Below are 12,856 nucleotides of genomic sequence, written 5' to 3'. Positions count from 1 at the left end.
ATACATACAAAATATATTATTTTTTTATTAGTGACTAAATTATAATTGATATATCAGTCACTAGATTTGTTTCAAATTTAGTCACAGAATCACTCAATGAATCAATCACACAAACAGTTACAAATTTAGTCACCAAATCAATCACAAAATTTATCACTAAATCAATTACAAAACCGGTCATAAAATCAATCACAAAATCGACAATTAATTCGGTCATAAAATCAATCCCAATCAGTTACAAATTCAATCATAATCGCTTTCAAAATTGATCACTGAATCAATCACACTAATTTGATCAAAACATTAGTAACGAAAGATATAGTGACTGATTTTTTTCAATTTAATAACTAATAGTTTGGTCACTATTTTCTGATTTTCTTGGAGTGTGTTTCTTCCTCTACTCCTTTTTTCCTACTGCTCAAGTGATTAATCATAGTCAAGCACAAAGATCGCCCAAGTATAATTCTGGACCAAAATGTAACCGTCATATCTTCCGGATTAAGAATTTAAAACTACATCTTTAAAGCCATTGATCCGAAATAATTGCATCTTTTTTAAGTACAGGGAAATACATGACATGTAGATGTATAACAACTTCGGTAATGCTACAAACCAAAAAGAATTACTACAACAATCCAATTCCCCTTTTGGAATAGATCAGTGCAGAAATAAATAAAGGTTACAATAAAAGGCCTTAATTCTTGTGAATCAGTAGATATCAACAACCAAGATAAAATTATATCCAAGCCAATGCCAAAATCAGATCCTTTAAGTACAGCTTCTCTAACTAGAGAAGCCTAAGATGTGCCGTATCATTCAGCCTTTTTATCTGCCAACCAGTTCTCAGAGAATGCTGCAAGACAGTCACCGATGAGTCTTCTATGCAAAACTTATGTGACATCAGAGGGCTACATCCAAGAAGACCAGTCAGGAGACACTTAATTGGCACAGAATGAGTAAATAGTCCTATACAAGCCACAGTAGGTGAAAAGCTGCTGAAGCCAGAATTATGCAGAGAACTTTGGTGGTTTACATTACCAGAAGAAATTTCTTCTTCAATTACATCACCAGTGTTTGTGACAAATTGTAGCCTGCTCTTACCAGACTTCTTCCTAGAGAACGCAGGCCGATGCCTGCTGAGCAAATCCCATTGGTTTGGAGGGAGAGAAGGTCCATCTTGGTCGTGAATTGAGTTTGTAAGAAGAGCATGGGAGTTGTGCTGTGCAAATGCATGGTTGTCATTTTGATGTGATGATAAATCTAACCTTAATTTTTCATGTAACCCCAGGACGGTTCCATTTAAGAAGTTAATCATCCGGAATTCTACTTGTCTAAGTGATTCACCAGAAGGTGCAGTAAAATCTGGCTGGGACCTGTCAATTAAGGCCTGAATTTCAGGGGTGTATATTTCTGATCGAAGGCAACCTTCCCAATTCCCTTGACTAATCTCCCCAAGAGCATCCGAGGATTGAATTTGTTCCTCTGAAAAACTGACTTCCTGTTCATTGGAATTTTAAAGATTAAGATTTGAAGCACAATATTCTGGAATGCAGCAAGTCCTTTTCTCATTTTCAGGAATCAACAAGTAGAGAAATGAAATTTCTTAAGACACATCATGAAGTTCAATGTAAAGTAATCATGCCATTACTGCAGACTTTAAGTTAAACTAATTTCTGGTGTTTATTTTGTGCATGCCTTCAAACCATTGAATACACTCAACCACATCTTTCTGAACAACATTATTCAGTGTCTAGCATCAAAATCATAGTAATAATTGAAGCTTTTACAGTTTCCAGCTTTTCCATCTTGCTTTGCTAAAACTGAGAATTTTCTATAACTTTTAGTCATACAAATCAGCATCCAACACAAGCAGCAATAGTCAGTTCTGGTAGCTTTGGCTTTTGCCCCATCTCCTTCAAAATTTCATAGATATGTTATGTAATCTCACATTTATTCATCTAACATCCATGTTTTCAGTAAACTGCAAGTGAAAATATTCAGCATTGGTCCTTTACAGTTATGCACATCACAGGTCATCCATTTATCATTGACACCCTCGATGATAATCAATGAAATAAATTTTATGCTTTAAAGTCAAAGTTGATGGCAAGAAAATGGCAGGACTAATTTAATGTGACACATGTCGAAAGACTAATTTGATGCACGTATCAATAAAGGACCATAATTACGTCACATGTATCCTTGAAGGATCAAAAGAGAGATTTAATGGTTTAAAAATGAGCTAGCAGGATACAGGGTGTGTAGAATCTTTAAAAAAGCTTACATCATAGTAAGAAGTGTCTGGCTATAGCATATTTTTCAAAAGCTGGTTGTAATCTGAACTAAAATTAAAATAATATTGTTTATTAAAAAGTCTAGTTCATAATTGACTATTCCAATCTAAATTTATGGTGACTCTTTTCCTTTCCAGTGTTTCTCCTCCTCCGGCTAGGTTTAAAGGCTGTTAAAGGATGAGAAAATTTGGTAGCAACCACCTTATCCACCCAAGAATTAATATAAGCTGACAACACCAAAAGTTTTACAATTCTATATAGAAATTCAATATTAGAATCAGTTTTGAAGTAATTATTAAGTAAACAACAATTAACCTTGACCTGTGATTTGTTTTATATGCAGAGGTGAAAACCAACATAAGCTGTGATCAGATGATATAAATTCACCTCTACTGTAATCTAAAGAGTAGCAGGGCTCCACAGAGCATAGTAGCCATAACAACAATCTAAAATAACACATGGTACATTGATATGTAACCCATCCATCAGATACATCAATTCAGGAGAAGATGTCCTAAAAAGGTCACACATATTATTATACTAAAATAGGTTTAATTACTAGGATAGTCCCCAATTTCTGGATAGAGTGTCTACTTGGTCCCTGCTTTTAAAAAAGTATCCACTTCGTCCACAATTGGTTTAATGTGCATCAATAAAGTCCAGTTAGTTAATTTTCAAGTAACTGTGTTAATAGTGTGGTGATGTGGCAAAACATTGTGATGATGTGGAAAAACACGCGTAAAAATATACTAAATAAATAAAAAGAAAAGGGTAATACAGTAACATCAACTATGCCATGTCATTTCCACTTTCATCACCTAAAATCAGAAACCCTAGTTCTCCTATATACCACGCCACCGGCAACCATGCACCACCAGCATCAACCGTGCCTGAAACCACGAAGTCACCATGGCGTTCAACCTTCATCATCGCAATCCCAAATCACGCCACCCAAACTCCACGGCCAACCACCATCAACCTGAAAACCCAGAAACAACCATCGCGCCAGAACCACCAACAACCTCTGACCTGCAAGTAACCACAAAAACCAGTAGAAACCCAGAAACAGAACCAGAGGGAACGCCAACCCAATCACGAGACCACCGAGAGCATCTCCTCCATGCACCACCATTATCTTTTTTGTTCAACCACCCAATACCTGTAGAAACCCAGATATTCCAATCACCTTCATCGCGAATCAAAGAGCTAGGAGATGAAGAAGAAGGTGAAGGTGAGAAGGAAGGGGAAATGGAGCAGAAGTATATGGTGTTGTCAGCCTTCTCGACAAGAGGACTGACTCAGACAAAAACTATGAAATTACATGGATGGGTGAAAGGAAAAAGGGTGTTAATGTTAATTGATAGTGGCGCCAACAACAATTTTATTTCAGCAAAATTGGTGGCTGAATTAGGCCTGGAGGTGGAAGAAAGCCCTCCCTACAAAGTATGTTGGGGGATGGTCACAAGAAGACTACTAGTGGATGTTGCACCAACATTTTGGTGATCCTGAAAGGAGTAGAGGTGAAGGAGAAATTTTATCTGTCTGAACTCAGAGGAGTAGATATCATGGCTAGCTTCATTAGGGGAAGTCAAGATCAATTGGAGAAAATTAACAATGAGTTTTGCCTAAGGAGAAAGGGAAGTGATTATTAGAGGGGATCCTACTTTGGCTAGGAAAGTGGTGGCTCTGGAGGCTTTACTAAAGGAAACAGAAATTGAGGCTATGACTTTAGTTTAGAGTTGTCAAAATATATTTTAGGAAACTTTAAATATTATTTCCATGTATTTAATTTGTTACATTCCCTGTATCTTGCTATTATTACTAGAATAACAATCCCACAATTTTAGGGATTTGTTCCATAGAATAGGCTGCTCATTCAATAAGCTCTTGTATATATATCCAATGCATGTAAGGAGACAAATAATAGAAAATAATATATTCTCTCTCCTAAATTTAAGATGGTATCAGAGCTCCTGATCCTTGGGACCGTGTGTTTTGATTGCAGCCTTCATTGCTGCCTAACCCTAGAGTTCCATCACAGCCTTCATTGTTGCCCAACCCTAGAGGTCCATCACAGCCTTCATTGCTGCCCAACCCTAGAGGTCCATCACAGCCTTCATTGCTGCCCAACCCTAGAGTTCCATCCCAGCCTTCATTCCTGCACATTATCAATCTTCGTTTTTTGTGCCTTAATTGCACATTTTTGTAATGGCTGAAATGGAAAATGTAGACAAGTTCTAGAGTACGGGAGAATTGCATAATGTTCATTCAACTTATAGATTTAATGGAAAAAATTATCTTAAATGGTCTCAACTTATTAAGACCATTCTAAAAGGGAAAAGAAAGGTCAGCCATCTCCCTGAAGATGCCCCTGCGGAAGCAGATGCCAGATTCAAATCATGGGATGAAGAAGACTCCATGATCATGGCATGGCTATGGAACTCAATGGTTCCGGAAATTAGCGATACATGCATGTTCCTCACTTCTGCAAAGGCTATATGGATTGCAATAGAGCAAACCTACTCTAAGGCAAAGGATGCTGCCCAGATTTATGAGGTGAAAGTAAAAACAATGGCAGCCAAACAGGGCACTAAAACTATCACAAAATATGCTAATAAACTCAAATCTTTATGGATGGAGTTAGATCTTTACAGGGTCATAAAGGCCAAGTGTTCTGAGGATTCAGCAATTCTAAGAGAATACATTGAACAAGATCAGGTGTATGATTTCTTGGTAGGCCTAAACCAAGAATATGATCAAGTCAGAATCCAAATATTAGGCAAGGAGAAGGTTCCTGGACCCAATGAAGTAATGGCAATTATTCGGAGTGAAGAAAGTAGGAGTCTAATGCTAGAGACCCCAATTGCGGATAATTCAGCAATGCTTGTTGAAGGAGCAACAGTCATGGTTGCAGAACAAAAAAAAGTAGGTCCTCTTCCCATAACAGAGAAGAAAAATGAAGGAGTTTGGTGCACCTATTGCAACAAGCCACGTCACACAAGGGATAAGTGCTGGAAGTTACATGGAAAACCTCAAAGTAAAGATTGGGGACACAAAGGAGGCCTTCCAAGGAGAGGGGGGCAAGCTTATGTTGCTACTGTCCTGAAAGTCAGGAAGGATTTGTACAACTCAACCATGAGGAGTTAGAAAGAGTAAGGTCCTTTCTTAGTAAATCGGAAAAACCCACAGGTACGTGTTCATTGACATACTCTAGTAAGTTTCCATTTTCTTGTGGATTTAATGTCTCAAATACCCCATTTGCCCATTATTGGATACTAGACTCTGGAGCCACAGACCATATGACACCATTCCCTAAACACTTCTCCACATATTCCCCATGTCCCAGCAGCAAGAAAATTTCTACAACTGATGGAACCCTCATAACTGCAGCTGGACAAGGAGATTTCCAAATAACCCCAACCATGTGCCTAAGTTATCCACAAGTCTGATATCTATACAAAAACTTACCAAGGACCTCTTATGTAATGTAGGTTTTCATAGTAACTCTTGTATATTGCAGGACAAGAAGTTAGGGAGGACGATTGGACGATTGGATGTGTGGAGTCCCTCTAATATTCCTAGTACTTCTGGGGCTAAATGGTTTATAACCTTTATAGATGATTGTACAAGGGTAACACGGCTTTTCCTTCTTAAACACAAATCTGAGGTCAACTTTGTTTTTCTCTAGTTTGTTTCAATGATTAAAATCAATTTGGGGTTAATATAAAAATAATTAGGTCTGATAAAGCCAAAGATTACTTCAATCATACTCTAAATTCTTTTTGTCAAAAGGAAGGAATAATCCATGAATCATCATGTGTAAACACACCCCAACAAAATGGGATTGCAGAAAGAAAAAATGGGCACTTATTAGATCAAACTAGAGCTCTTCTTTTTCAAAATAATGTTCCAAAAGGATTTTGGGGAGAAGCTATTCTCACTGCTACTTACTTGATTAATAGATTACCTTCTACTGTTTTATCCTCAAAAAGTCCCATGGAAGTCTTAAACTCGTTCTACCCACATATAATCCATACAAATAACCTTCAACCTAGAATTTTTGGGTGTGTCTCCTTTGTATATGTTCATAGTAATGGAAGAGGAAAACTTGACCCAAGGGCAATAAAATGTATTTTCTTGGGGTACTCAGCCACACAAAAAGGGTATAGGTGTTTCCATCCCCCTCCAAAAAATTCTTTGTGTTAAGAGATGTTACTTTCAATGAACGAGTAAGCTACTTTGACCAATCTCATCTTCAGGGGGAGACTTTAAAAGAGGAAGATGATCCTTTTATATTACCAAATTTGTCTTTTGGACCAGAAACAAAAATTCAAAAGGATATGACTACTATATGTGAGGCGGAAGCTGAAGAGGAACAAGTAGAGGTGAATCAAATACCTCACTCTGCAGGACCAGCAACTAAACCTCATGATAATACGAAGTTTGGGAAAAATTTGGTGTACACACGAAGAGAAAAGGCCATTCCAAGATCTACTCATGTTCAAGAATCCAACCCTACAACATTACCTGAGGTAATTCCTTTTGATCCTATAAATTCTAACTCTACTGCTTGTGATGAATTTCCTTCTGAAAAACCAGTTGAATAGATAGATCATAATTTAGACCTCCCAATTGCTCTTAGAAAAGGAACCAGAACATGCACCAAACAACATCCTTACCCCTTGACAAATTATCTATCCTTTGAAAAATTCTCACCTACCCATAAAACCTTTCTCACAAGCCTAAACACCACAACTACACCTTCTTCTGTATCTAAGGCATTAATTGACAAAAAATGGAAACAAGCCATGAACTTGGAAATGGAGGCGTTGGAGAAAAACAATACTTGGCAGCTAGTCTCCCTACCACCTGGAAAAAGGGCTGTTGGGTGCAAGTGGGTTTATACAGTGAAGTACAAGGCTGATGGGACTATTGAGAGGTATAAGGCAAGGTTGGTAGCCAAGGGATTCACCCAAACATATGGAGTGGATTACTTAGAGACTTTTGCACCAGTTGCAAAAATGAACACGGTTAGAGTAATTTTGTCATTGGCAGCAAACTGCAGCAATTTGATGTAAAAAATGCATTCCTACATGGGGATCTTGAAGAAGAAATATACATGGAAATACCACCCGGGTATACGGGACAGATTGAGGCCAACACAGTTTGCAAATTAAAAAAGGCGTTATACGGGTTAAAACAGTCACCTAGAGCATGGTTTGGGAGATTCACCAAAGTTATGACAAGTCTTAAATACAAATAGAGCCAAGGGGGCCACACTTTATTCATCAAACATTCTGATTCAAGGGGAGTGACAATACTATTGGTCTATGTGGATGATATAATTATTACTGGGAATGATAAAAAGGAACAACAAAGGTTGAGCCAATGCCTTGCCAAGGAATTCGAAATCAAGACTTTAGGGAAGCTAAAATATTTTTTGAGGATTGAAGTAGCCCATTCCAAGAAAGGAATCTTCATATCCCAACAAAAGTATATCATTGATTTGCTACAGGAGACAGGTAAAACAGCCTGCAAACCAACAAGTACACCTGTTGATCCAAATATAAAGTTGGGAAGTGCAAAGGAGGATGTTTCTGTGGATAAAAAAATGTACCAAAGACTTGTGGGAAGACTGATTTACCTATCTCACACTAGGACATATATTTCCTTTGATGTGAGCTTAGTTAGCCAATTTATGTACCAACCAAAGGAAACACATTTACAAGCTGCACTTAGAATTATCCAGTATTTAAAAGGGACTCCGGGAAGAGGAATTTTGTTCAAAAGAAATAAGAATGCCAGTCTTGAGGCATATACAGATGTTGATTATGCAGGTTCAGCTGTGGATAGGAGGTCAACTACTGGATATTGTACCTTTCTTGGTGGAAACCTAGTAACTTGGAAGAGCAAAAAACAAAGTGTGGTAGCTAGATCTAGTGTTGAAGCAGAATTTCGAGCAATGGCCCAAGGAATATGTGAACTTTTATGGCTAAAGATTATATTGGAAGATTAAGGATAAAGTGGGATGAACCAATGAGGTTATATTGTGATAATAAATCTGCAATAAGTATAGCACACAACCCAGTACAGCATGATAGAACAAAACATATTGAGGTGGACAGACATTTTATCAAAGAAAAGCTTGACAGTGGCTTGATTTGCACCCCATATGTGTCCACTCAAGGTCAACTTGCAGACATACTCACCAAAGGACTGAGCAGTAGTAATTTTGAAAGAATTATATCCAAGCTCGGAATGGAAAACACTTATTCACCAACTTGAGGGAGAGTGTCAAAATATATTTTAGGAAACTTTAAATATTATTTCCATGTATTTAATTTGTTATATTCCCTGTATCTTGCTATTATTACTAGAATAACAATCCCACAATTTTAGGGATTTGTTCCATAGAATAGGTTGCTCATTCAATAAGCTCTTGTATATATATCCAATGCATGTAAGGAGACAAATAATAGAAAATAATATATTCTCTCTCCTAAATTTAAGAAGAGTCTAGAAAAAACAGAGCTGGAAGAAAAAGAGCGAAGGGTGGATCAATTATCACCTAGGCAGTCCACAAAACTTGAGAAGATCTTAGGGAAGCATGAGAAGATTTTCAGGGAACCAACAAATCTACCACCCAAGAGAGACCAGGATCATAGGACCAATTCCCAAATTTCAACCTTGAGGACAAGGTTATTCTGATGAGTAATGATTGGGTCTTAAGGGTTTATGTCAGGAAAACGGGGGGAGTTGGTTAGGCAGTTATGTTAGGAGGTTGTTTTAGGAGTTAGATAGGATTTAGCTATATAAGGGGGAGTGTCTGTCAGGGGACACGTTTTTGTATTGTTTGAAGTTGAGACAGGATTTGCACATCCTGTGAGGGAGGAAGACAGGCTTCCTTGATAGTGTTGTACAATTGTTGTGTTTTCTGAAATAAAGAAACAAGTTCTTTGTTGTGTTTCATTTTCTGGAGTTAAACCAGAATAGTGCTCCAGGTTTCTTGCTCTTAAGAAACCTAACATCCTCTAAGGTGATATAGAGTTGATACGACTAAGATAGGGCATATATCCTCTTTGTGATCAAGAGTTGATAGAGTCTAATATCCCATTAGAGTTTGATATGCTCGAGTGTGTAAAGGAGTTCCTAGATGTTGTAAATTTGTAGTACATGTTATTTGTACAATTTGTTTTATAGTGGAACCAGAATTTTAAGCTTGAAAAACTAAGACTAGATGTAATATTTGTTGATCTGAACCAGTATCAGTCTTTTTGTGTTTTCCTGTTCCTACTCCATCTTCTTTAATTGTATAGCTATCAATCTTGATTCTCAAATGTAACTGCATTCTGGTTTTCTGAACTCAAAGTGTGTTAAAATATTTAAAGATAGGGAATCTTTTGAAGAAAAAAAGTTTTAAAACCAATTCACCCCCTCTTGGTTTAACAAAGTCATTCTCTCTTTTTCTTACAAACACTACATACACATGAAATGACACACCACATAAACAATACAATGTACATACAAAAAACAATAATAAAGCCCTCTGTCTAGCAAGGTCAGCCACACGAATGCACCATTTAAGCAGGCTCCGTTATGATACTATGTATACAACTAATACAAATCAACATTAAACACAATTCCATATCAAAAGAAACAATGCTCTAAAAGCAAACGAGTCGGTATTATTGTAGACATAGTAAAATGCTATAGTTTGTCTAATTACTGGAATATTCTCATCTGTCTTCTTACAAAAGCTTAAAAAACATAAAATGCATTTAGAAGCATTAAGAATACATGGCAAGAGGAAATCTAGAACAAACATATATAAAAACAAATATTTTGAATGTAAGTGATCCTTGCACTTGCAAACTATCATGACCATTCAAACTAAATATTCTCGTTTATCGTTCTACAAAAGCTTAAGCAACATAAAATGCAGTTAGAAGTATTCAGAATACATGGCAAGAGCACATGTTGAACACATGTACATAACACATTTTGAAATGTTAATGATCCTTGCACTTGTAAACAATCGAGCACATTGATACCAAGTATTCTCATTTACCCTTCAACAAATGCTTAAAAAATATAAAATTCAGTCAAAATGTAAGTGATCCTTGAACTTGCAAAAACAATTAAGCACATTCAAACTAAGTATTCTCACTTATACATCTCCAGAAGCTTAAAAAACATAAAATGCAGTTAGAACCATTAAAAATACACGGCAAGAACGCACGTGGAACATTCAAAATGCAAGTGATCTTTGCACTTCCAAAAAATTGAGCACATCCACACTGAGTAAAGTACCTTTGACACTGAAACCGCCGTAGACCGCGCCCGATCAAGCGGCGACGAATACACGGCGCTGAACCGAACCCCCTGCGACTTGAGGAACACGGCCAGAGCCCTGGCCTGGCGCATTCCATTGGCGGTAAGCGCGGCGGCAGGGCAGCGGCCACCGACCAAGTCCGGAGCCAAATTTAACTCGCACTCACCGTGGCTGATCAGGAAAACCTCTGTCACAGCCTCGTCATCCGGCACCATCCCGTTCGCGGAGAAGCTCCGCGAAAGTGCAGGCGGCGACAGCAGCGGCAGCTGCGGCCCGAGGACGTTGTAGGGATCCCATACCTTGATCGAGGGGCCGAGGCGCGGCGTCCCGAGCGAAGAGAGCTGAGGTGAGAGCGGCGACGCGGAGGCGTGGCACGGCAGCATCTCCGGCTCCTGTTCGAGAACCTTCTTCACCATGTGGTTCCCCAATTGCGTCCGGCCCAATAGAGGCCCATTGAGGTTCCTCTCATCTTCTTCCTCCTCTTGCTCTTCTTCTTCCTCCTCTTCTTCGCTCTCTTCCTCAACTTGCAGTGAATGGTTCGCGCCCATTTTCAGTGGGTGTCGGATCGCGCGAGATGCGGGGTTTTATCGCTCAGATTTGAAGCGCATCAGTGGGGAGGGAAAGTGAATGAAAATCGGTCGAGAATGGTGAATGAATGGAAATGAAAAGAAGTAGATCTCGCTGAGTGTGGTTTTTTCGATCTTCATTGGATGTGGGTTTTCATGGCGTCGTGGATCTTCGTAGCTAAAATCTAATCTACCTTGTCAGTTAAAAAAAAAAGAAATATATATATATATATATATATATATATATATATATATATATATATATATATATATATATATATATATATATATATATTAATACATACTATGAAGACGAAGCTAAGGCAATGTAAGACACGTAGAACGTATTTGTCTTACTTATTACATGTTTTAAAAAATATTATTAGCTTAATACCTTTTTGATTCCATTTTTGTTAGTATTATTTAAAGTGATTTTAACTTTCTCTCAACCTTTAAAATGTTTTTAATTTTTATAACTTTTGTTCAATTTAATTATTTTTTATATAATATCCAAATAGTTAACAGCATCGTGTTCACGTGTTCCAGTTTTTCATATACGTAAAAACTTAAATGAAAGTGACGTGGAATGTGGAAATTGAATGTGGTCACCTCATCATCTTCAACCTCTCACCACTCAAAACCCTAGCCATCATTAGAACATCATCTCGTCATCATACCACCGAGAGTCATCAGTCATCAAAACTCTAAAAATCACGAGATCTTTTCTACCTTTTCGAACTTGTAATCCCCAAAATCGCAAACCTTAACTTGCAAAAAGCCCTAAATCACGAGATTTGTCTTTTGCTCTACACCATCAAACCTGAAAGTAAAAAAAAAACACTAGAACCCAAATTGTAGTGAGCCACCACACCAAAACTCTCATTAATTGTAAGACCCGTGAAATTAATACAAGTCTATGTAAAAGTTAATCTCTTTTATTACTAAAATGGGGAATATTTTATGGGGGTTAATTATCTAGAACTTGTTGTGATGAGGTAGAAGTCTTATGTGCAAGTTTATGTGGTGTACCTATAATTAATTGTTTGAGTTAAATGAGTGTAAAAAGGGAAATAAGAGAAATTGAATAACTTAAATAGATATTAAATGGTTAAGTTATTAGTGAATTGAGTTTGGCTTAGTGGTATATGTTGTGTTGCTTTTGGTGTGGTGCGTTTGTTCTTTTATTTTTGGCTTCATTTGATTTTTTTTTTGTTTTTAAAAGAGTAACCTTGGGAGAAAAACAAGAAGAACAAAAGAACAAAACTTTGCTCTTCAAAAACCCAAAGTGTCGAACAACCCTTTTCTCCTTCATATATTTGTTTCATTCTTCTTTCTTGTTTTCATCCTTTTCAGTCAAAATCCGAAAACCCTAGGAAAATAGGGCGTAATGACATGGTACAACGAGAGAAAATGAGGGCCATCAAGGTGCGAGAAAGAGATAGAAGTGGGAGCACCTGTTTCGGTGGCGCGAGAAGAAGGAAGATTTCCTTCGGGGTTTCGTAGGGTTTGAGCATACATAGGAGAGTTTTGCTAAGAGGATTGAGTGAAGCGGAGGAGAAGCGAGGCAAAATTGAGTGAATGAGGGAGCACGAAGGTTGAGCGATAAGCGTTCAAAGGAGGTCGAGGTCAAGGGTTTCAATTGCAAGAGGACTTTGAAGAAAGTA

The 12,856-nt window shown here is 37.6% G+C and overlaps 1 protein-coding gene across 1 annotated transcript; it reads right to left on the bottom strand.

Moving 5' to 3' along the window:
- Window positions 1-529: 529 nt before the first annotated feature.
- Window positions 530-11,387, bottom strand: LOC108345685 (uncharacterized). Its single transcript, XM_017584360.2, has 2 exons — window positions 10,605-11,387; window positions 530-1,498 (listed from the first exon to the last, which is right to left on the bottom strand). The coding sequence occupies exons 1-2, from the start codon at window positions 11,172-11,174 to the stop codon at window positions 788-790; spliced, it is 1,281 nt and encodes a 426-aa protein (XP_017439849.1). The 5' UTR covers window positions 11,175-11,387; the 3' UTR covers window positions 530-787.
- Between the last annotated feature and the right edge of the window lie 1,469 nt (window positions 11,388-12,856).

This window comes from Vigna angularis, chromosome 8 (genome assembly GCF_016808095.1).
Source record: "Vigna angularis cultivar LongXiaoDou No.4 chromosome 8, ASM1680809v1, whole genome shotgun sequence".
NCBI lineage: Eukaryota > Viridiplantae > Streptophyta > Magnoliopsida > Fabales > Fabaceae > Vigna > Vigna angularis.
This window is presented reverse-complemented; position numbering and strand designations above follow the sequence as displayed.